The sequence below is a fragment of the Carassius carassius genome, chromosome 12 (genome assembly GCF_963082965.1).
Source record: "Carassius carassius chromosome 12, fCarCar2.1, whole genome shotgun sequence".
Taxonomy (NCBI): Eukaryota; Metazoa; Chordata; class Actinopteri; order Cypriniformes; family Cyprinidae; genus Carassius; species Carassius carassius.
Window position 1 is genome coordinate 19189027 of NC_081766.1, and position 21563 is coordinate 19210589.

A 21563-nucleotide genomic window follows, 5' to 3' on the forward strand; every position below is an offset into this window, starting at 1 on the left:
ATTTTCAAAGGTAACGGCACGAGGAGAGATCAAACCGCAACTCCAGCCAAGCTCTAGTTTAACTGAACCCCCACCCCTTTCTCTTTAGCGCTCTCTCTCTCTCTCTCTCTGACTGTCTCCTTCCTAATGGGCTCCAGATGTGGAGGTTGATGGGTGTGAGCTGTCCATCCATGGGGAGGCTCTGTCAGTGGGCTGCAGGGTGCAGAGGGATGTGGGGGTGGGGTGGATGTATGATCTGGGCCGCTGGGGCTCAGGTCAGAGTTCCAGACATCTGGAAGCACTTGGGGTCAGCGAGCCCAGGCTGTGAAAGGTAAGATGGACGCTCATGCAGGGGGACAGAGGAGACAACATGAAAGTTGTTTTTTCTTTCTTTTCTAGTGGCTTCCTCTAACAACTCTCCTAGGGACGCAAGCAGAGCTTTTTTGTTATTTCTAGGATCAAAAGTGTGAGCAAACATATATGAGCATAGGAGCCCACCTGAGAACATTACGGGAGAAAACTTCTTCACGTTTTAGAGTCATAAATTCATTCTTAGGTGTTAGGTTGATGTAAGCGTGAGGACAGTAGCAATTCCGTCCAGTTTTCTGCATGTGTCATTAAAAATCCTCCAACCAGAGACTCAGTTTGTTAAGAAACCTTCAAGGCCCATTGACCTTGATATAAATGGTTCAAAGAGTGCTGTGTCAAGTTAAAACTGTTGAAATAAAAGGAAATGGCTTTCTGTCCAAAGTGAACATCCCGTATATTGCAGGTCCTTAGAGTACGGCTGTATTTGGAAATGGTTTGACTTATGAACTGCTTGGATCATAAAGATTCCGTTGTAAATTGGATGGAACGAGCCCAGCTTGTGGGGAGAAGCCACATGAAAGGCATCGCAATTGGAATGATGGCTGGAATTTTAATATAGATTTTAGATCATTTTAGAAAAAGCTCAAACTGGGATCGTTGATAAACACGCTTCTTGTCCATCAATGTTAACTTGAGAGAGGTCAACCAATTAGGAAAGTACACGGACCTAATCTAGACTTATTGGATGCAATGAGGTGTATTTGGAAAGGAACATAACATTACAAATAAGTGACAACTTATTTAATGTAAAGCTACTTTTTCAACCATTTTTTAACAGTTGGAATGACACTATGTTCAAACTCATCTGACTGAAGCTATTCTGTCTAATTTCTTAATAAATAAAATCTTACTGACCCCAAACTTTTAAACAGTAGTGTAGATTAACTCGATTAACCTTTAGATGACCGCGAAGGTAGTCTAAATGTAAAGAAATGAGCATGAACAATAATATTGACCAATAAAAAAAACCCTCTATAATTAGCTGATGACCAATGTGGTACTGATGTATTGTAAATGGCAATATTTTTGACAATAAAAAAAACAAAATCTTAAGCACATGAAAAGCAAGTATCCTAGTGCAATAACGTCTAATAATTTCATTAATTCTGTGTGAGAATCTGATTTTATCCCACAAAACATGATGTAAACAAATCGCTGGGGCATATGTAAAGAGTAACATTACAGTGATGACAGCCAACAGATTTCTTTCACGGAGCTGAAAGACAGATGAAAAGAAAAACAACTCACCGGCTCACCCCCTTCCTCCAATTGACGGTCTCTGAGGTCACTCAAGGTCACATGTAATCAGCAGACCAAGGGAGCCATCAGGTACATAAACAAGCCAGTGTCAGCCATTCAAAAACAGCCCGCGGCCACTTAAACTCGAACGATCGCTTCCTGTGCCATAAACACACTGTTTTGAAAGTAAACATTCCTGTTCAACAAAAAATTAACAGTGCCGGCCCTGAAGACTGCTTAAAGGAATCAAAGTTCACCACGCGACACCAAAGACTCCATCATCAGGTAGTAAAACGCACAGGCTGTTTTTCAGCTGTTTTTTCACGTCAACCTTTAAAACGTTTTCAAATCCAAAGCAAATACACAAGCACTTTAATGGAACGATAGCTGGCAGGGGAAGAACAACAGCGCTGTAAGTGTTTGAAACTCATTGTAAATGGCCAGTTTGATTAGCGAAATTTTGTCATTTCCTTGCTTTGCCTTGTATAACTTAGAAAAGAGCGAAGTGGAGTGGAAAACAGGGTGGAGAGGAAAAGAGCCGCAGGAATTTTTGCAAAGCTTTCTGCTGTTTCTCACGAAGCCCCCGGGAGTCCTGACGAAGAGTTATTTTACAGTTTAAAGGTAAATGTTCACACAGAGAGTTCACACTATGGGAGCCTACAAACACACTTTGAGAGGTTTAGCTTTGGAAAAGCACACGTAACATCTGCACTCGCGTCTCTAACTCTCACTACTCTTGGGTTTCTGAATGATTTCACCTGCCTTCTATTGCGTAATACTGTAAATTAAATGGACCAGTAATGGGAGTATGCTTTACATCTAGTTTTATTCTAAAACACTTCCTCCAAGGCTATACGAGTGCATAATGTAATAGGTTTTAATATCTGATATGTGGAACTGTGAAATCAGAGATTGAGAGCAGTCTAAACTCAATTGTAAGCACATTTGTGGTAAAAACATTGACAGCGTAAATCGCAGAAGTGTTCTCTTTTAGGCCATAAAGACATTCGAGGACACTCCCTGAAACATAATGCTATTACACTGCTTGGACATCTTTATTGCAAAGGAGTATTACATGTTTATATATATTTAGACAATATAAATGGGTAAAGTCAACTAGGCTCCAAATTCATTACTTGCATACATGAGTTCTGTGTATGCCAAAATGAACAAATAACCCTGGCATGTTTTAAACTGAAAACAGCGAAGAGTGATTTTAGAGTACGGTAACAAGGAAGCCAAATTTCACCCGGTTCCAAATAATCAAAATATCCAAATCCCACTTTGTGGCCTCAGTGCATATTTATGAGTTCCAAGGAGAAATCAAGGGGAAATCCTAAAAACTTCCCAGATGTCCACAAGATTGAAGTACATGGATTCCACAGAGGTCATCAAATCCCTGTGGTCAGCAACAGTCTCGAGAAAGCAATCTATAGTAAGCCGCGGTCTTCAAACGGGATGACCACACTCATGCTGCCACAGTGAGTGTGAACAGAGAAAGATTCCATTTTGTGCTTTCCACAACTGAATTTTCCCACATGTCATTTTCCCACATACCAAGAACATGACAGCCTTATGTAAATCATTGGTTTAGGAAAGCTCTGTACCTTGAAGAAATTCTCTTTTGCTTCATTTGCTTGATGGATAAGAGTAAAACACGTAGAAGAGGACAGAAAACAACATTAATGTCAATAGTTTGGGGCCGGTTTTGTCAGGAAATTGGGATTGTTCTCTGACATGTGGCTCAGAGTCTCTGACAGCCCTGCTGTCCGCTTCAGTTGACGGTGGGCACCTGGTTCAGGCTATATTCTTTGGCCTTCAGTCTCAGGTTGGCGATACTGTTGGCCATATTCATGCCTTGGGCTGTGTTGTTGGCAGCGCATGATGGAGAATAAGTTGCCATGGCGCTGTAAGGAAAGGGTTAAGTTGTCAGGATGAGATTTCACACTTTTTATTATTAATAAATTATTCAATAATATTAACATTTCGGAAAAGCATGCTCTGTCTCTGTTCATTTTATTTACTTTAGCAAAAATGGTCAAAACTTCATTCGTATGGACAGCATTTGTGGGACAAAATTTTGATTTTAAGAAAATAATTTAATATCTTTTAATAATTTTGACTCCCCTCAATCAAGAAAATACAGAAATGTTTGGTGGTATTTTGATTAAAACACTTTCATGAAATTTTTCCTAAAATGCTTTTTACCCAAAAGCTGTTGTTTATAAGTTGTCTAAATCATTCAAACTACTTTTCAAATTTATGGTTATGAATCACTGATGTCATTTCTGCAGGTGGAGTTTGCGCAATTTAGGTCCATGTAAATAGTGTTCTATAGATATTGGCATAGATTTATATATACGCTTTTATCCAAAGCTACTTGCATTATAAATATTTGTATAGCACTTTACAATAAGGTCCCATTTGTTAATATTTGTTAATGCATTAACTAAGTAAGTATTATTTTATTAATACACTTATTAATTTGTGTTAACGTTAGTTCAACCGCTCTTTATAGTGCATGTCAATTAAATAATATTAACAGATGCAGCTTTTGTTTTTGAATAATAAATTAACTAGCATTAATTAATGCATTAAAATAATATTTCATTGCTCATTCTTGTTAACTAATGTTAATAAATGAAATGGAAATTTTGAAATGGTGCTATAGTTGAATATTTGAAACATTAATTCACAGGTTAATTTCTTTCATTTACAGTTTTAGTTAAATGAGGGATGACAAGATTCATGCCACAGATGCTGTCCATTGTCATAAATTTGTAAATAACCCAGAATATTCTTTAACTTCCTCCCAGATAATGTCCGCACTAGGAGAAACCGCAGCAGTGGTAATGGTAATGCATGCAAAGGTATAAAATGTGTGGTGACATCTAACCTGTACGACGGTGAGCTGCCCCAGGACAGGTAGTCATTGGGTCTGGGAGCGGGTCGTGGGACAATGGGCTGCTCTACGGCTGTTACTTCTCCTGAGAAAGACTTGAGCAATGAGGCATTTTTACTGGCCAGCATTGCACGTTCATTTCGCCGAAACTTAGCCCGCCGATTTTGAAACCACACCTAGAAAATCATAAAAGGTGCTCTGTTTGACATATACAGAGTGTAAAACAGCCCTACCATCAGAATGGAGCAATGTGTGAAGGTAAAGTACAGGGATGTGCCACTGCTGCATCCACATGATGTGACAACACTGCGCATGATTAGACCATAAAATGACAAATAACCTGCTAACCTGCACTCGAGCTTCGGTGAGGTTGACCCGGCGTGCTAAGTCCTCCCTGACAAAAGCATCAGGGTAGTGCGTCCTCTCAAACACTCTCTCTAAAGCCTGCAGTTGACTGCTGTTGAACGTGGTCCTATTCCGCCTCTGTTTACGCTTTTTCTTCTCCTCTGAGTTGAGTTGCTCATCTATGGGGGACAAACACAAGCACACACACACAGATATAAGGATGACATGAATATCTCCATTATAGTAGGTCTGTACCCATTCAAAAAGGACATTACATTTATAGGGTTACAGTTAAGTCAAACTAGTGAAACCGTTTTTTTTTATGGAATTATAAACAAAGATTCTTTTTTTATATCAAGAACTGGAAATGTATAACCGTTTAATAACAGTCGGCTCAATGGAAAGGAGCTACAGAGAGTAAATACAGATTTTTCCAGTTTGATTCTACTTTAGTTAAAAGTGATGAAACTTACTAAAACCATATCTCAATCAACGTTTAAAGAGTGTGTAAGCAGGACACCTGATCTCTGTTTATTTAAAAATCTGAAAATGTTCTTGTATTCTACACATCTTAAACAAACACCCGGCATACAGTAATAACATTTTTGAGGTCAATATGACTCCGGACCTTAATAAATTATATTTTTAATTCACAATAAATTATTTGATGCACGTTTGTTCATTAATATTTAATTACTTTTCCTCATGATTTCTTTAGATCTTTTCAGAAATGTGATTTTGACTTTATGTTTCTCTGCTATTTATAACTGAAATGACAGAAAATCTTGGCCTTTTTTTACAATTTAAGTTAGGAAAATATCATCAAATAAAGTAATTGATGCATTTTGTAATATTTAATGTCATCCGGTCTTGTTTTATGATAATCTTAAATGATATTACACCTACAGAAATAGAATACAGAACATAAAACTATAAATAACATGCGGTCATCAGATTTTGTATAGATTTAGCTCCCCATCAAGCAAAAAATTATATTATGAAGTAAAACTAATTTATCAGTTTCCCACTTAAATTATTTATCTATATATATATATATATATATATATATATATATATATGGACCTGTTTTGGTCCGGACAAAAAGCAGATCGTTGCAGACTCAGTCCTCTTTTGATTCATAAGTCAGTTCTTTAAACCGCTCCATAAAACTTCCCATGAGGAGAAAATACCCCAGTGACGAATTGATTCGCCCCAATTCCTCAAAGGCCATAAACTCAAAACAAATTTGAAAGAAGAGGTTATCAGTGCCGGGTCTGGAGCAAGAACAGCGCTACATGTCACAGCTGTGCTTATAATGAAAACGAAAATCGTCTTTTATTAACTAGATATGCGCTTAGGCCTACAAGAGATTAATCTTCACTTCAGTTATGGTTATTCAGAGGTCATTTTTCTTAAAATAATGCTTAAGTCACATCTGAAATGTTGAGTAAATTGTTCACAAAATATTAATACAAATGTTTACATAGGCCTTAATGCCCTTACACGAGCCTTAAATCGTGTTGCTATGGGCTATTGTTTTCCCCGAGGTAGCCTACGGAATACTCGCCAACCTATTAACTTTATTTATTTATTTAGTTACGTTTATTTTGTTTATTATTCAAATTAATTTCATTTTAATCTTAGTGTCTTGGCTGATTTAAAGTAAAAGATTTAAAATATATGTGCAAAAAAATAATAATAATAAAGTAAGAATACAGCTAATGGTGGCTTTAATCAAGATGCTCTTGCTTATAATATTCGTATTGTTTCAAATTGCTAATTTTGGATGATGCCTAACAAAATACGGAGTTAACTCTAATAAATGGTACATTCAGTATGGCCAAATTTTTATTATGTTTAATTTACTATTTGATGTGGACTATTAACCTAGTGACTCATTCATAAAATACTTAATTCACTGCAACTTTGGACTACGTCTTTAAGTCTTTAAATAGCCCTATTTTAAAAATAGGCTATATTTATTTCCTATTATGAATTTGGCAGATTCTATAGATCACTTGTTTTGTTGGCTTAGGAACATATAGAAGATAATTAGAAATGGGCCTACTAATAAAATTATATATTGTAGGTCACATGCATGACAGCCTGCAGACTTTTTTGGGGTTTGCAAAATTATCACTTGTTAAAATTGTATTTTGATTTATCCTTACACACCTTAATATCAATGAAAACTATATTTTCATTGTAGAGACAGTTCGGGATTTTACAACAATTTTACACACAACAATTAAGTAAGTACCTATATTAATTGCTAACTAAACGCATATGGAGTAGCTAGTCTAAATGAACGAGCCTCGTATAGCGCCTAATACACGGCCTTCAGAACACATTACTGATGTCTGTCACTCATCTGCTAACATGACAGTTTAAGTAAGGTACTAATCACATATATTAGTTCATATGTTGTGTTCTTTCTAGAGTGTGAAGGCATACCAATTAAAGATTACTAGAATGAACAATTTAATTGCATTTAGCATAACTTGGAGACCCTAAGCAGAAGTCATTTTCATTTCCCTGTAGGCTATACGTCTTTTGAAGCTGAAATCTTAGCTATAATAATTTCTTATTAAATTAGAGTTAAATGCTACGAATGTTTTCGCTATTAAAAGAATCTATGGGACATGGGGATCATGTTTTGCTCATGAACTTACTCTCCTGCTGTGTCGTGTCGCTGCCGCTGGTCAGTCCCGGGGACTCCAGCATACTCCTGCCCGCCTCCCCTGCGCTCTCCTCCGCTTGAGCCCCCACCATCTCCCGCGCCTCCTCCAGATCCAACAGGTGGCTCACGGAAAAGTTCTTCTTTGCCTGCAAATGATCCTGATTTGCGCTGATCGGACCCTCCAGTCGGCTAGGTAGCGTGGCTTGTCTGTCCATTACATGAGCATAGCTGGAAGTCATGACGCAAACTGACGAAACCCAAGATATTCTCTATAACCAACATGGGTTAAGTCTTGACCATGAAAAATCAGTCTATGCTCGACACATAGATCGATTTTGATTTCTTCATCCGTAGTACAGTGTCATGTGGATCCAAAACAGGCGGAATTACCGCTCTTTTACTGGACAATCATGAGTCTTTATGGAAAAAAAGGCTTCACCGAAACACATCTCCAATTCAAGAACTCCAAAGTCTTCGCCTTTTACCTGATGACTCCCTTTTAGTTTCTGTATAAGAGACTCTCTCCTCTCGTTCAGAGAGTGAGGGAATGAGTAAACTGGCGAGAAAGGTTTGATGGCACAGATGAACGACTTACGCCCAATAGGAGGTCGGACGAGCTTTTCTCCGGTTCTTCAAACGACACACACTGGCGCTGAGGGGGGAGCCTGAGAGCAGAACACACGCGCTTCTGAAACCCTGGGGAGGGATGATACACACTCAAGAAGCGAATTACGTGGCAAAACAAATGTTTCTAAAGTTTAACAAAGTCGTCTCTTATCTCCACCCATAACATCCCACTGAAATACTCAATAATTAATGGGTCAGAGTCACGTGATGCGATTTATATATATATATATATATATATATATATATATATATATATATATATATATATATATATATATATATATATATATATATATATATATATATATATATATATATATATATATATATAAATATATATATATATATAAATATAGGCTATATATATATAATTTTTTTTGGGTCCTGATCTATTGGATGAGATGGATGGTGGATGAGGAGAGAACCCCTGACAATGTAAGCGCTTTGAGTGCCTAGAAAAGCGCTATATAAATGTAATGAGTTATTATTATTATTATTATTATTATTATTATATTAAGTTATTCAGAAATAGGCGACATTAAAATGCGATTCATACAGAAACAGACTTGAGTACAACTCTTATAGTAACAGAATTGTAGCAATTTCCTAATTAAAACTCACTGATATTTGGGCTTTAAAAAATATATATGGCCTACATAGGCTATAGCCTAGTTAGCCTATATATAATAAAGGGCCTATAATATTTAAAGTATAAAGTATATAGTTTAAAATGCATGTCTAATGAACATTTTCCATAGTTTGCCATTATTACTATTATTATTATTATTATTATTACTATTACTATTATTTAAAAAATAAGCAGTGCATATTTTTTTTTATATCACACTCAACGCAGTAACCAACATTTATAAATCCATTTTGTTGTCATGTAACAAGAAAGCCAGAAAACAAAGAAGATCCTCATGAATTTGTCAGTCACTAAGTATTTTTTTCTTTTGTCAAAAACTATTACATTGAAAAATGTTTGCTTTATTTTTCTTTCTTTAAAAAAAAGCTATTACTTTTTTTCCATGCTAAATAAAATTGTCACCAAATTATACTGTGGTCTTAAAGACAAGTTTGAATAAAGGGACAACGGTCTTGTTAAGCTTAAGCGATGTTAACAAGAGCTCTCAAAATGATCAAAGTTAAACACTGGCAAAGCTCTTGGATAATATGGGTGTATATGCGTCTGTATTGGTGTCAGTTCATGATGTGACACTAAAATGTTGTTCTTTCTGAATCGGTTTACAGATGATCGAAGCGTTGCGTGCGCTTTTAAAGAGTCTCTCGACAGGAGGGGATCGAGCTCTGCATGTGTTGCAATGACATGAGTTCAGGCTCCAAGCAGACTCCGTCAGCCTCCTAGGTCTGGGAAAAGAACACTTGATGCCATCAAAGGGGCGCAGATTGAATCCAGATGTGCAGTGCCTCTCTCGTTCTTTCCGTGCATTTAATTAAGGAGCTCGGATTGAGGAGATCTTTCTTCATCATTAGTTTTCCCCCAAGATCCCATTTCTCCCTCGAAGCCCAGCTCGCTGCCCTGTGCCAGCGCACAGCTTTGCTTTTATTATTTTACTCTGCCCATAAATCTGCCACATATCGAAACCTTGAATCTTTGTGAAGAATGAAAGTCCTTGCTTCTTTGAGGAATGCAAAACTAGGCCCATATAGGAGAATATTTTTAATCAGCCTCCGTTAACACGTTTTTTTCTTCATGAGCAAGGCTTAAGAGTAATCTAAATATAAATATATATATATAGGCTATAAAAAAATAAACCAAAATTACAGTAATAAAAAGTCAACTTCTAACCTCTACATTTTCCCCGAAAATAGGCAATAAAAGAAAGTAAAATTGTAAAATGATCTGGATAAAGTAGCCTTCCTAAAAAGAATAATACCTGGCCTAAACGATATAAACATTAGGCATATTTGTTTGCATAGGAATAGAATGACATTTATGAACGAATTGTATTAAAATGTTGCGGAGTTTATTCTGAGGACAGTTGTCTGCCTTTATTATATGAGAAGGTGTAAGAAATGTGGGAATGATCGCACTGACAGCAACAATTGACTATAAACTGAGATGATCATTACGATCTTTCATCCGCATTAGAAACGGAAAACGGAAATGTTTGGTCAAGTTTGCCGTCAACAGCATTATTGCTTTTAGCTTGTAGCACAATTATTGTAAAACAAATACAGATTAACAGCTGAATAAAATGAAAATCGCATATTCGAAAACAACCACCATTAATATAATGAACTGTATAGCTATATGTATAGCTATCTATCTATCTATCTATCTATCTATCTATCTATCTATCTATCTATCTATCTATCTATCTATCTATCTATCTATCTATCTATCTATCTATATATATATATATATATATATATATATATATATATATATTAATAGCCTAGCAATAGACAGGGTGATATAGCTTGGGTATTGAACAGTTTGGTTTGTTTATTGACAATAATAGAAATTGTAAAGTAAATAATGGAACTAAATTATTATTATTTTTTTTTTTTTTGCAACATGCAATCCAATATTACATCCAATACAAAATCTGCTTCGAATGTCTGAATAATTAGAATAAAGTTGTGGGAATGACTCTTCTTAAACATTAACGACGATATTTCGCCATATTTTTTCATTAAAGTTTATTTGATCAATCATAATGCATGAATCAAGTAGGCTAAATCCACACAAACTTTTCAAGTATACTGTACTGAAAAATCGAATTCGTTTTATTTAAATGTACTAATTTTTGTGTAGGCTACTGTCGACAACACGGAGGGCAATAAGTTGCGACACCGTTTTTTAGCAGTTCTGCATTTCAGCTCAGCTCATAATTTCTAACAACAATCATATCACGTCCATTAGGGTTCAATTGGCGGATCATTATAGGATAATTATTATAGGCCTAATCAGACTCGATGAGACTATTGGGCTCGTGACGAACCCATCTCAGTGGACCTCAGTGTACAGTACAAACATAGACTGTGCACACCTTACACAACATTTGTTTTCAGCATCGGGACATTTTCTCGTAACATATCACGTTACTCATAACATATCTCTGTCTAACGAGCACAGCAAGGAAAGAAACAAAGACCCGAGAACCAACAGCGAAAGTTTATCATATAAACAGACATAGGCCTATCTTTGAAAATTAAATGCAAAACATTTTATGAACCACAATTCAATTTCACAAATGACTTCTATTTTAAATTATGCGTCTGTCCTGACTTTAATTTCTTGACCTAATATACAAGAGATGTCTAACCTTTCCTCACACTGAGCAATAAAACATGTCAAGTAGTTATCAATGATTTATTGTAATCCAATTATTTGAACCCATTTCGTTTACATACTGTGTCAAAAGCTACAATCTATAACTAATGCGTGGCCAGCGGCATTAGTGCTCTGTATTTATCTCACAGTCTTTTTGCTTCTCATGTTACACACTTTTCCAAGTTGTCCGGGGGGGAACCCCAACAAATTAAAAGCAGATCCAGAGGAATGCAGCTCTATGAAGATGAACTACTGCTAAAACAGGCATGTAGAATGATATCTGAAATGATTATGCTCAATCCTCTTTTAAAAAGTGTATTTAAACAGGGGGGAAAAGCACCTGCCTTGAAATCTTTTTATCTTTAACTGAAATATATTTTGTGTATGATCTTCTGACTAATTTATTTTAATTGCATTTGCAAACTGCAGCATTTGTAATCTATTATTATATTTCTTAGGACAAAGTTAAGTGATATTAGACTAAAAGGAGGCTATAAAAAAGCAAATAAATAAAAATGCTGAACACTGATGATAGAGGAGAGTGTCAAAATGTGTCCTATTACTGGCCAGGAACCACTCCAAAAATTAAAAATACAATTATATATTTTACAAAGACAATGCTTGATCAAATCCAAAACTTAGGACAAACAACCTATCCCATACAGAGATCATGTCTTACTTGTGTTTTCCTGTTCTCTGACCTCACTGCTGCAATACAGAGCGATCGGGCCAGCATCCCTGACTGAAACACATGCCACAATGGTCATTTCATATTCCTTCATATTATCCTCTCGTTGTCTTAGTTCATAATATATTGATAGTCTTGGCCTAGACAGCAGTATTTAAGCACCACCTCTTCACATTTCACAAACCTCACAGGACTTAAAGCTGTTTGGATATTAAGCTCATTCTTATATTAACCCTTTGACCCTGCTGGCCGATGGGCAGAGGCTGTAAAGAGGAAGGCCATAGTGGCTAATTAATGGCCATCGCTGTGGGGAGAGAGCATGAAAAGATCAACAAAATTAAGAGCAGTGATGAATATCACCTCTGAAGGAGCGAGAGGCCTGGAGAAGTAGTCATTTATTAATGGGAAGTGTTAGGCCATTAGCCCAGCTATTGAGTGATGGGCCAACACTTGAAAAAATAAAGCTGCTTCAAAAGGTTCTTCAAGCGATGCTATAGAAGAACCATTTTTGGTTCCACAAAGAACCATTCAGTCAAAGGTTCTTTAAAGAACCATCTCTTTCTTACCTTTTTATAATCTGAAGAACCTTCTTTCGCCACAGAAGAACCTTTTTGTTTAAATGGTTCCATAAAGAACATTTAACATCTGAAGAACAATTCTGTTTCACAAAAGGTTCTTCTGTGGCATTGTGAAGCACCTTTATATTTAAGAGTGAATGGCAGGCCCCTATTGGAGGTCCTCATGGAGAACTGCGATCATACGCCGTGATAACAGTAGTGGTCGGCTTCAGCTTTTCCCAAACGCAGCTGTAAGTGGACTGTGCAGATTGCAATGCTAATCCAATTTTCCCTCATTTGTCTATTAAATTCTACTGATTTTATCAGCAGGTCTGGTTCTGAAATCAGAGCCTGCTTTCCTCTATTTTCATTTGGATGGTTATGGTTTCAGGAGGAAACCATGTAACACAAGCAGAGATGTGAGACAGTTGATGTGGATGTGTGTATTTGGGAAAGAGAATGCGTTGGAACATTATAACAGCCCGTTGACGACACCCAAGGTCCAATAATACAGTAAAAACAGAGCTGCCTGATAATATCTAATAAAGTTTCCTGAAAACTAAACAGCCATTAGTCACAATATGAGGAATTTTTCTGTGCCAGACTGTGCTGGCACAATAAGGGGCTCTGATAGAAAACACATGGGCTGCAAAAGATGGAGGGGGCCCATCAATGAAAATATGATAATTGTGTTTCTAAGACTGAACACATTACTAGTATGTCAAGACAAAAGACAAATTCAGGCCAAATCCATAAAGTCATATTTATTTCCAAAACGATGCCTGAGGACAAATGTCAGATCAATTTGTATCGGCACACTGAGAAGAAGCCAATATGTGAAATTTGCGAAGAAACACTGTATTATTTCATTGGGATTGACGGGAATCAAAATGTGAAAACTGGAAAAAAAAAAAACGACTTTATTTAGATTTTATTTAGCGTCAGCATCAGCTTTGTAGAAGTGCTTGGTGAAGACTCACAATTTAATTAATCCTTGCTGAAAATCTTTCAAAAAAGTATCTCACTGATCCTAAACATTAGTGTACATAAACAAGAAAATACATTGTCATCAACAAACAGATTTTTGTTTGTTCATCATGGTTGGTGCTAAGATTGATATACTGAGCCACCTACAGTAATTTCAGCATATCTGAATGAACCTTTGAATCACAGCTAATGAACATTTGAGAGCATATATGTGTATTCCACTATTTCACACTTTAGGTTTCTTTATACTGGGTGAACCAAACCTAAAACATGCAGCGAGTGTCACTGAAGTTTCTAAACTCTCAGACACAAAGGCAGCTAGTCATTCCTCCTCCTCCTCTAGCGCTAGCAGGACTTCAGAGAGTATTTTCTCAAACAGCCAACTTTTCCACTGATATGATGAGATGTAAATGCTGGGGAGCCTGAGGTGAATGTTGCCATGACAGCATAAAGGATTCAAGCAGGAAACAGGATATTAGGTTTCAAAATATTTTAGATGTGCACAGTGCATTCACGGTGGAGAGCAAAGACTGGAAGCTCAGTGTGATGTTGCAGCCTTGTTTCCTAACAGATCTTCATACTTAAGAAAACTTGTTACAGGTGACAAAAAAACAACAACAGAACATTCACCTGAAGAAAGAACAAATATTAGGATTGTTTTTATCTACAATTATCCATCTATAACTTATCATCTGTAAATAATCTAGAATTTAAATAAATAATGTTGTTTCATCCTCAAATTATGATTATCAAATTGTCTGTAAAAGGAAATTCCTCAATAACCGAGATCTGTGTAACGTTCTAAAAAATAAAAAAGCATAACTTAATTTAATTGCATCAACAGCATGCTGTAGTATAATAACAAATTTAAGCAAGATCCACTGTGAACTGCATTACAAATCGTGCATTCACACACATACTTTTTATTTTTATTCAAACATTTCATAGTTATAAAATTAATCTAAAGCTGAACGCAAGCAAGAAAGAAACTTGTCATGATTTATGAACAGGAAATTGCCAGTCTGATATTCTCTGAGGCAAGAGGTTAAAGAATATCAAGAATATTTGACATATAAAAAGATCTTGCACTGCTGGAGAAAAGAGAAAAGATAAGATAAACAAAGGCTTCAAGGAGGGTAAAAGGCCAAATACAAAATGCATTGTTGTAACTTGCATATGTCTCTCATATGTGTTACACTCAAGCACATCCAAATCTCTGATTGACAGGTTTTACAGAAGAAACAATTAAGCAACATAAAAAAAGCAAGAGAGCTTCTTATCTTAATATATTAAGACCCACACTATGACTACCTATGGAAATATGATTTAACCAATCGGAGACGAAAGTTTGTGGTGACGAAGAGGATTAACATGAAACAGTCTTTATTTATCCAAATAAAGAACATGCAGACAGGAACTCACACATAGGATGAGGAGTTGATGTACAATTCTGGACAAGGGAAAATCGAACGGAAAATAGTGCAGATAACCAGGGGAAGACAGGTGAGGAGAATAACTATAAGACACACCTGGAAACCATGAACACACAATCAGGACAGGAACAGGAAGAGAATAATACATGGGCATAATGACACAAGAGGAAAAACTAGGAACATATAGGGAGGAAAGCAACAAAACAGGAACACAAGTCTGACACATAATGGTTCAATAAAGAAAAACCTAATATTAAGTAACTTACACAATATTGCAATATTACATCAACAAAAATAATTTCAAAGGAAGCCAATGCAAAACTGCAGCTCCACTTCAGACATCACACCATAGTGTTGACATAGATGTATGTAGACCTGGAAATAAATTAGCATTATACCCCTTCATGTTCCACTGTCCTGAAGTCAATTGTTTTATTGACAGGTGTTTGGTTAAATGCCTGAAAAGATCTGTGATAAAAACAAGCATATTTTCACAAGCATATTTTTTCTACAACATAAAAATATATCAGTAAAATCCTCTGGTGACATTTGAAAGTTTTTACTTGTTTTGAAGAGTTGGTTGCTAACAAGTGGCTGAATGGGTTGTTGGGGACATTAAACATTATCATGCTAAACTCATCTACTCACTTGTCCATTGTGTGTTTATTATCATGTTATTGCAAACTATTCTTACTCAAAACTTAATAAAAAAAATTGAAGCTTTGTCATTGTGATGCTGAAGCCATATGATCTTCAAGTCTGTTAAGTATGTCAAGCTTTTGATTGCCAAATGTAAACTTTTGTTGGTCACAGAGCTTATTTTCTGCATTAACCTAAAAGCCAATGGGAAAATCCTATTGGGTTTTTGTCAAAGGTGATGGTAGCTTCCGGGCTGGCCTACAAAAATAAGTCATCACTCCAGCGCTCTATGTCAGCGCTATTGGAACACCACTCAGCCAGTCAAATTTGAGGACCAGAACTAGCTGTTGTATAAACGCATTTAAACACAAGGTTTTCATAAGTTTTATGTGCTTGGCCTTAAGACTGTCATTCGAGAATGAATTGAGCACACCAGTTATTGGAAGCTGAAAATTCTTCAGGGAGTGTGTTACAATCAGAGAATTCCCTCATGTTTTCAATTACCATTAGGAGCAATACATTTCCATTTCCTGTACAAAAGCCAGGAATCTTGATCTAGCCCCAAATGTACAGTACTTACTCATACATAATCAAACTAAAGTTATGGTCAGCAGCAGGGACTGTCAAAACCCCAGTGACCTAATCAATATCTCATTCCCTCTGACCTTAAGTCACAAAAACCCCTTTCCCAACCAAAAGCACTCAGTTCAACCAGAATCCCTCCATATTGCATTTCAGACAGTAGCGATCTCAACGGAATGCAAAGTATTCAGCCTGTCCAATCTAAAGTGTGTATTAGAGTCATATACTGTATGTATTGTATGTATACCAGTGCGACTGAAGACAGGTTTGACAGGTGCTTGAGAGAGGTGATGAAATTACTGAGACATACACTGACTCGCCGTAACTCAGATCTTCAAAATGACCCATTATTGTTGATTTTATCAGTTGGCAATGCTATTAACTATAGTAGCTATTTTCATACAATCAGCTGTGCAGTGTGACAAAAATACTACATCACTGTTTTTACTGTAATGCCACATTATGACAAATTTAATGTTGAGAGCTGCACGTCATTTTTATTTTATTTTAATTTAGTTTTTGTAGTGAAATAAATGTTTAGTTCAGAGGTGTTTAGTTTGCTTTGGGATGTTTTACAATATAAATGTGTGTTTATTGGGTTAAAGCACATGGAATCCAATTGTCATAAAATGCTGAAATATCAATAAGCAACTTACTGACAATACTGACAATTTACAATACTATATTAATTTTGTATTTTTATTAGGGCCATGAATTGATTGAAAAAGTAACTAATTAATTGCACAGGTTTCTGTCATAATTTGTAAAGAATTCCATTAAACATTAACATTTGTATTTATAAATATATAATAAATCCCCAAATAAAGGTAGAAAGGTATATTTAAAATTTATATTGGTTTAATGGCAAATTTAACAAGTTCTACCAACGCCAGCTTACCAATATTAGTTTTTAATATTGTACACATGATTGCTTCTGCATTTAGCCTCAGTAGCCACAAAGGACAAAGCAATACTGATATGATCCACCTTTTATGCAGAAGGTATAAAAAGTGAAAATTAATTCAATTATATTAAATTAATAATCAAACTAATCAAACTTCAGAGAAACTGGGAAATGCAACACAACAAAACAGTCCAGGGGGATTAAACATTCCTTGTACGTTATGTTTTATACTAAGGTGCTGTGTTTAATATAGTAAATATTATATCATATAAATTACTAATACAATTGAATGAATACCAAACATGAGCTATAAACACTCACTGGCCATTTTATTAGATACAACTGGCTAGTACCGAGTTGGACCCCATTTTTGCCTTCAGAACTACCTTAATTCTTCATGGCACAGATTCAACAAGGTGTTGGGAACATTCCTCAGAGATTTTGGTCCATATTGAAATGATAGCATCACACAGTTGCTGCAGATTTGTCGGCTGCACATCCATGATGTGAATCTCCCGTTTAACCACATCCCAAAGCTGCTCTATTGGATTAAGATCTGGTGACTGTGGAGGCCATTTGAGTAAAGTAACCTCATTGTCATGTTCAAGGAACCAGTCTGAGATGATATGAGCTTTGTGACATGGTGCATTATCCTGCTGGAAGTAGCCATCAGAAGATGGGTACACTGTAGTCATAAAGGGATGGACATGGTCAGCAACAATACTCAGGTAGGCTGTGGTGTTTAAACAATGCTCAATTGGTACTAAGGGCCCATAGTGTGCCAAGAAAATATCCCCCACACCATTACACCACCACCACCAGCCTGAACCATTGAGACAAGGCAGGATGGATCCATGCTTTTGTTCATAACACCAAATTCTGACCCTACCATCTGAATGTTGCAGCAAATATTGAGACTCAGCAGACCAAGTAACATTTTTCAAATCTTCAATTTTCCAATTTTGGTGAGCCTGTGTGAATTGTAGCCTCCGTTTCCTGTTCTTAGCTGACAGGAGCGGCACCCAGTGTGATCTTCTGCTGCTGTAGCCCATCTGCTTCAGGGTTCGATGCGTTGTGTGTTCAGAGATAGTTTTCTGCATACCATGGTTGTAACGATTGGTTATTTGAGTTACTGTTGCCTTTCTATCATCTCTAACCAGTCTGCCCTTTCTCCTCTGACCTTTGACATCAACAAGGCATTTTCATCCACACAACTGTTGCTCACTGGATATTTTCTATTTTTCAGACCATTCTGTGTAAACCCTAGAGATGGTTTTGCATGAAAAACCCAACAGATCAGCAATTTTTTAAATACTCAGACCAGCCCGTCTGGCACCAACAACCATTCCACATTCAAAGTCACTTAAATCCCCTTTCTTCCCCATTCTGATGCTCAGTTAGAATTTTAGCAAGTCGTCTTCACAACATCTAGATGCCTAAATGCAATTGCAAAAATGTGTGTGTGTGTGTGTGTGTGTGTGTGTGTGTAAATATATATATTGATGTTCAAGAAACCAATTTGAAATGATTCTAGCTTTGTGACATGGTGCATTATCCTGCTGGAAGTAGCCATCAGAGGATGGGTACATGGTGGTCATAAAGGGATGGACATGGTCAGAAACAATGCTCAGGTAGGTTGTGCCATTTGAACGATGCCCAATTGGCACTAAGGGGCCTAAAGTGTGCCAAGAAAACATCCCCCACACCATTACACCGCCACCACCAGCCTGCACAGTGGTAACAAGGCATGATGGATCCATGTTCTCATTCTGTTTAAGCCAAATTCTGACTCTACCATCTGAATGTCTCAACAGAAATCGAGACTCATCAGACCAGGCAACATTTTTCCAGTCTTCAACTGTCCAACTTTGGTGAGCTCGTGCAAATTGAAGATCTTCTGATGCTGTAGCCCATCCACCTCAAAGTTGTGCGTGTTGTGGCTTCACAAATGCTTTGCTGCATACCTCGGTTGTAACGTGGTTATTTCAGTCAAAGTTGCTCTTCTATCAGCTTGAATCAATTGGCCTCTGACCTCTAGCATAAACAAGGCATTTTTGCCCACAGGACTGCCGCATACTGGATGTTTTTTCCTTTTCACACCATTCTTTGTAAACACTAGAAATGGTTGTGCGTGAAAATCCCAGTAACTGAGCAGATTGTGAAATACTCAGACCGGCCCGTCTGGCACCAACAACCATGCCACGCTCAAAATTGCTTAAATCACCTTTCTTTCCCATTCTGACATTCAGTTTGGAGTTCAGGAGGGTGTCTTGACCAGGACCACACCCCTAAATGCACTGAAGCAACTGCCATGTGATTGGTTGATTAGATAATTGCATTAATGAGAAATTGAACAGGTGTTCCTAATAATCCTTAAGGTGAGTGTATTTATATATATATATATATATATATATATATATATATATATATATATATATAGTACAGACCAAAAGTTTGGACACACCTTCTCATTCAAAGAGTTTTCTTTATTTTCATGACTATGAAAATTGTAGATTCACGCTGAAGGCATCAAAACTATGAATTAACAAATGTGGAATTATACATGGAATTATATAAATAACAAAAAGGTGTGAAACAACTGAAAATGTCATATTCTAGGTTCTTCAAAGTAGCCACCTTTTGTTTGATTACTGCTTTGCACACTCTTGGCATTCTCTTGATGAGCTTCAAGAGGTAGTCACATGAAATGGTCTTCCAACAATCTTGAAGGAGTTCCCCGAGAGATGCTTAGCACTTGTTGACCCTTTTGCCTTCACTCTGCGGTCCAGCTCACCCCTAAACCATCTCGATTGGGTTCAGGTCCGGTGACTGTGGAGGCCAGGTCATCTGGCGCAGCACCCCATCACTCTCCTTCTTGGTCAAATAGCCCTTGATGCCTTCAGTGTGACTCTACAATTTTCATAGTCATGAAAATAAAGAAAACTCTTTGAATGAGAAGGTGTGTCCAAACTTTTGGTCTGTACTGTACTGTATATATAAATCCCCACCACCTATACAGACTGACAATCTTTCTGAAAGACTCAAAGGTTACACTTTATTTTAAGGTGTCCTTGTTACAATGTAATTATACACTAAGTAATATTAACTGACTACATGCACTTACTATATGGTCATGCATAATTAATTGTTATAATAGTAAGTACATGTTACATGAAAAATGACAACTAAAAATAAAGTCTTACCAACTAGAGTGATATAAACAGTGAAATGTTGGGGTACTATATCAGCAACCATATTTGCAAAGTAAAATAGTAAAGAATATTGCACAATATCATCATTGTATGAGTTATTATATTATAGTCTTTCCTGCTATTTTTCTTTCAAAGATCACTTATATTTACAAACTAGTCATTGAGCTTGGCAACTTGCAATATAAGCACTGTTGTGACCACATAATATAACTTTTCCACCAATTTGTCAGGAACCCCCTCCCATTTGCTTTACACAGGGAACGCTGTCCTGATGCTGAACATGTCAACACATCCTCAATGTACACAGTACAAAAACATTATAAAAAAGTTGGAGAAAAGTCAAAAGCTTGAGACAAATAGCTTCAAGACCTGTGGAAATGAATGTGGCATCAGCACAAACACAAACAGAGTTCAAACAGCTGATTAAAACGTTGCAATAATCCACAAGTAATCTACATAAATCCAGTCCATATGTTAAAATTTGTGAAGCAAAAAGCTGCATGTTTGTAAAAAAAAAAAAAACATCATTAAGGTATATTATTATAACCTATTTATACCATCACTTCTGGCCAAAATAACAGTCCCTAATCCATACAATCCCTAATCCATGTAATAATGGTTCTCCAGTGAATGAGTCCATGCATTGTTGTCCTCTCACATCAAAATCCACAGACATACAGTCAAACAAAAAAATTATTCAAACACAAGATATAATTTTTGGTATTTTTTTTTTTACTAGTGGGTGCAGAAGTGAGGATAGCAAAAAAAGAGAAAAAAAGGGAAAAGTAAACTGAGACATATTATACCCAAATATTATTCATCCAGTGGACTACCAGTAAAACTGATAAAAATTTGGGACCATAAATTTTTCAGGCACTTTGACCTAACCATGTTTTGTTTAATTGTTATCTGACATTATCAAGATGAATTTGTTCTTACACAGTTTAACTCTTAGTTTTTGTCATATTTTCTAAACTATTGTAATGTCTGTAGAATGACAGACCAAATAAGTTCAGTGTATTTTTGTTTAATGAGAATGCAGAACAACTGTTTACAGCCCTTCCCTTCCGGGTCCTGAACTCCCTGCCTTAACACTCCTTCTCTGGATCCTCGTCA

General features: G+C 36.5%; 1 protein-coding gene across 1 annotated transcript; it reads right to left on the minus strand.

Annotated features, from left to right (window-relative positions):
- Positions 1–2623: 2623 nt before the first annotated feature.
- On the minus strand, positions 2624–8196 carry LOC132155049 (paired mesoderm homeobox protein 1-like). Its single transcript, XM_059563822.1, has 4 exons — positions 7507–8196; positions 4838–5013; positions 4484–4665; positions 2624–3494 (listed from the first exon to the last, which is right to left on the minus strand). Exons 1-4 carry the CDS (start codon positions 7751–7753, stop codon positions 3362–3364), a joined length of 738 nt encoding a protein of 245 aa, XP_059419805.1. The 5' UTR covers positions 7754–8196; the 3' UTR covers positions 2624–3361.
- Positions 8197–21563: the final 13367 nt, after the last annotated feature.

Coding starts and splice junctions, on each gene's coding strand:
- LOC132155049 (XM_059563822.1), bottom strand. CDS start 7,753: ATGACTTCCAGCTATGCTCATGTAATGGACAGACAAGCCACGCTACCT. Junction 5,014..7,506: donor CGACACGACACAGCAGGAGA/GTAAGTTCATGA, acceptor TGTCCCCCATAG/ATGAGCAACTCAACTCAGAG. Junction 4,666..4,837: donor TCACCGAAGCTCGAGTGCAG/GTTAGCAGGTTA, acceptor ATGATTTTCTAG/GTGTGGTTTCAAAATCGGCG.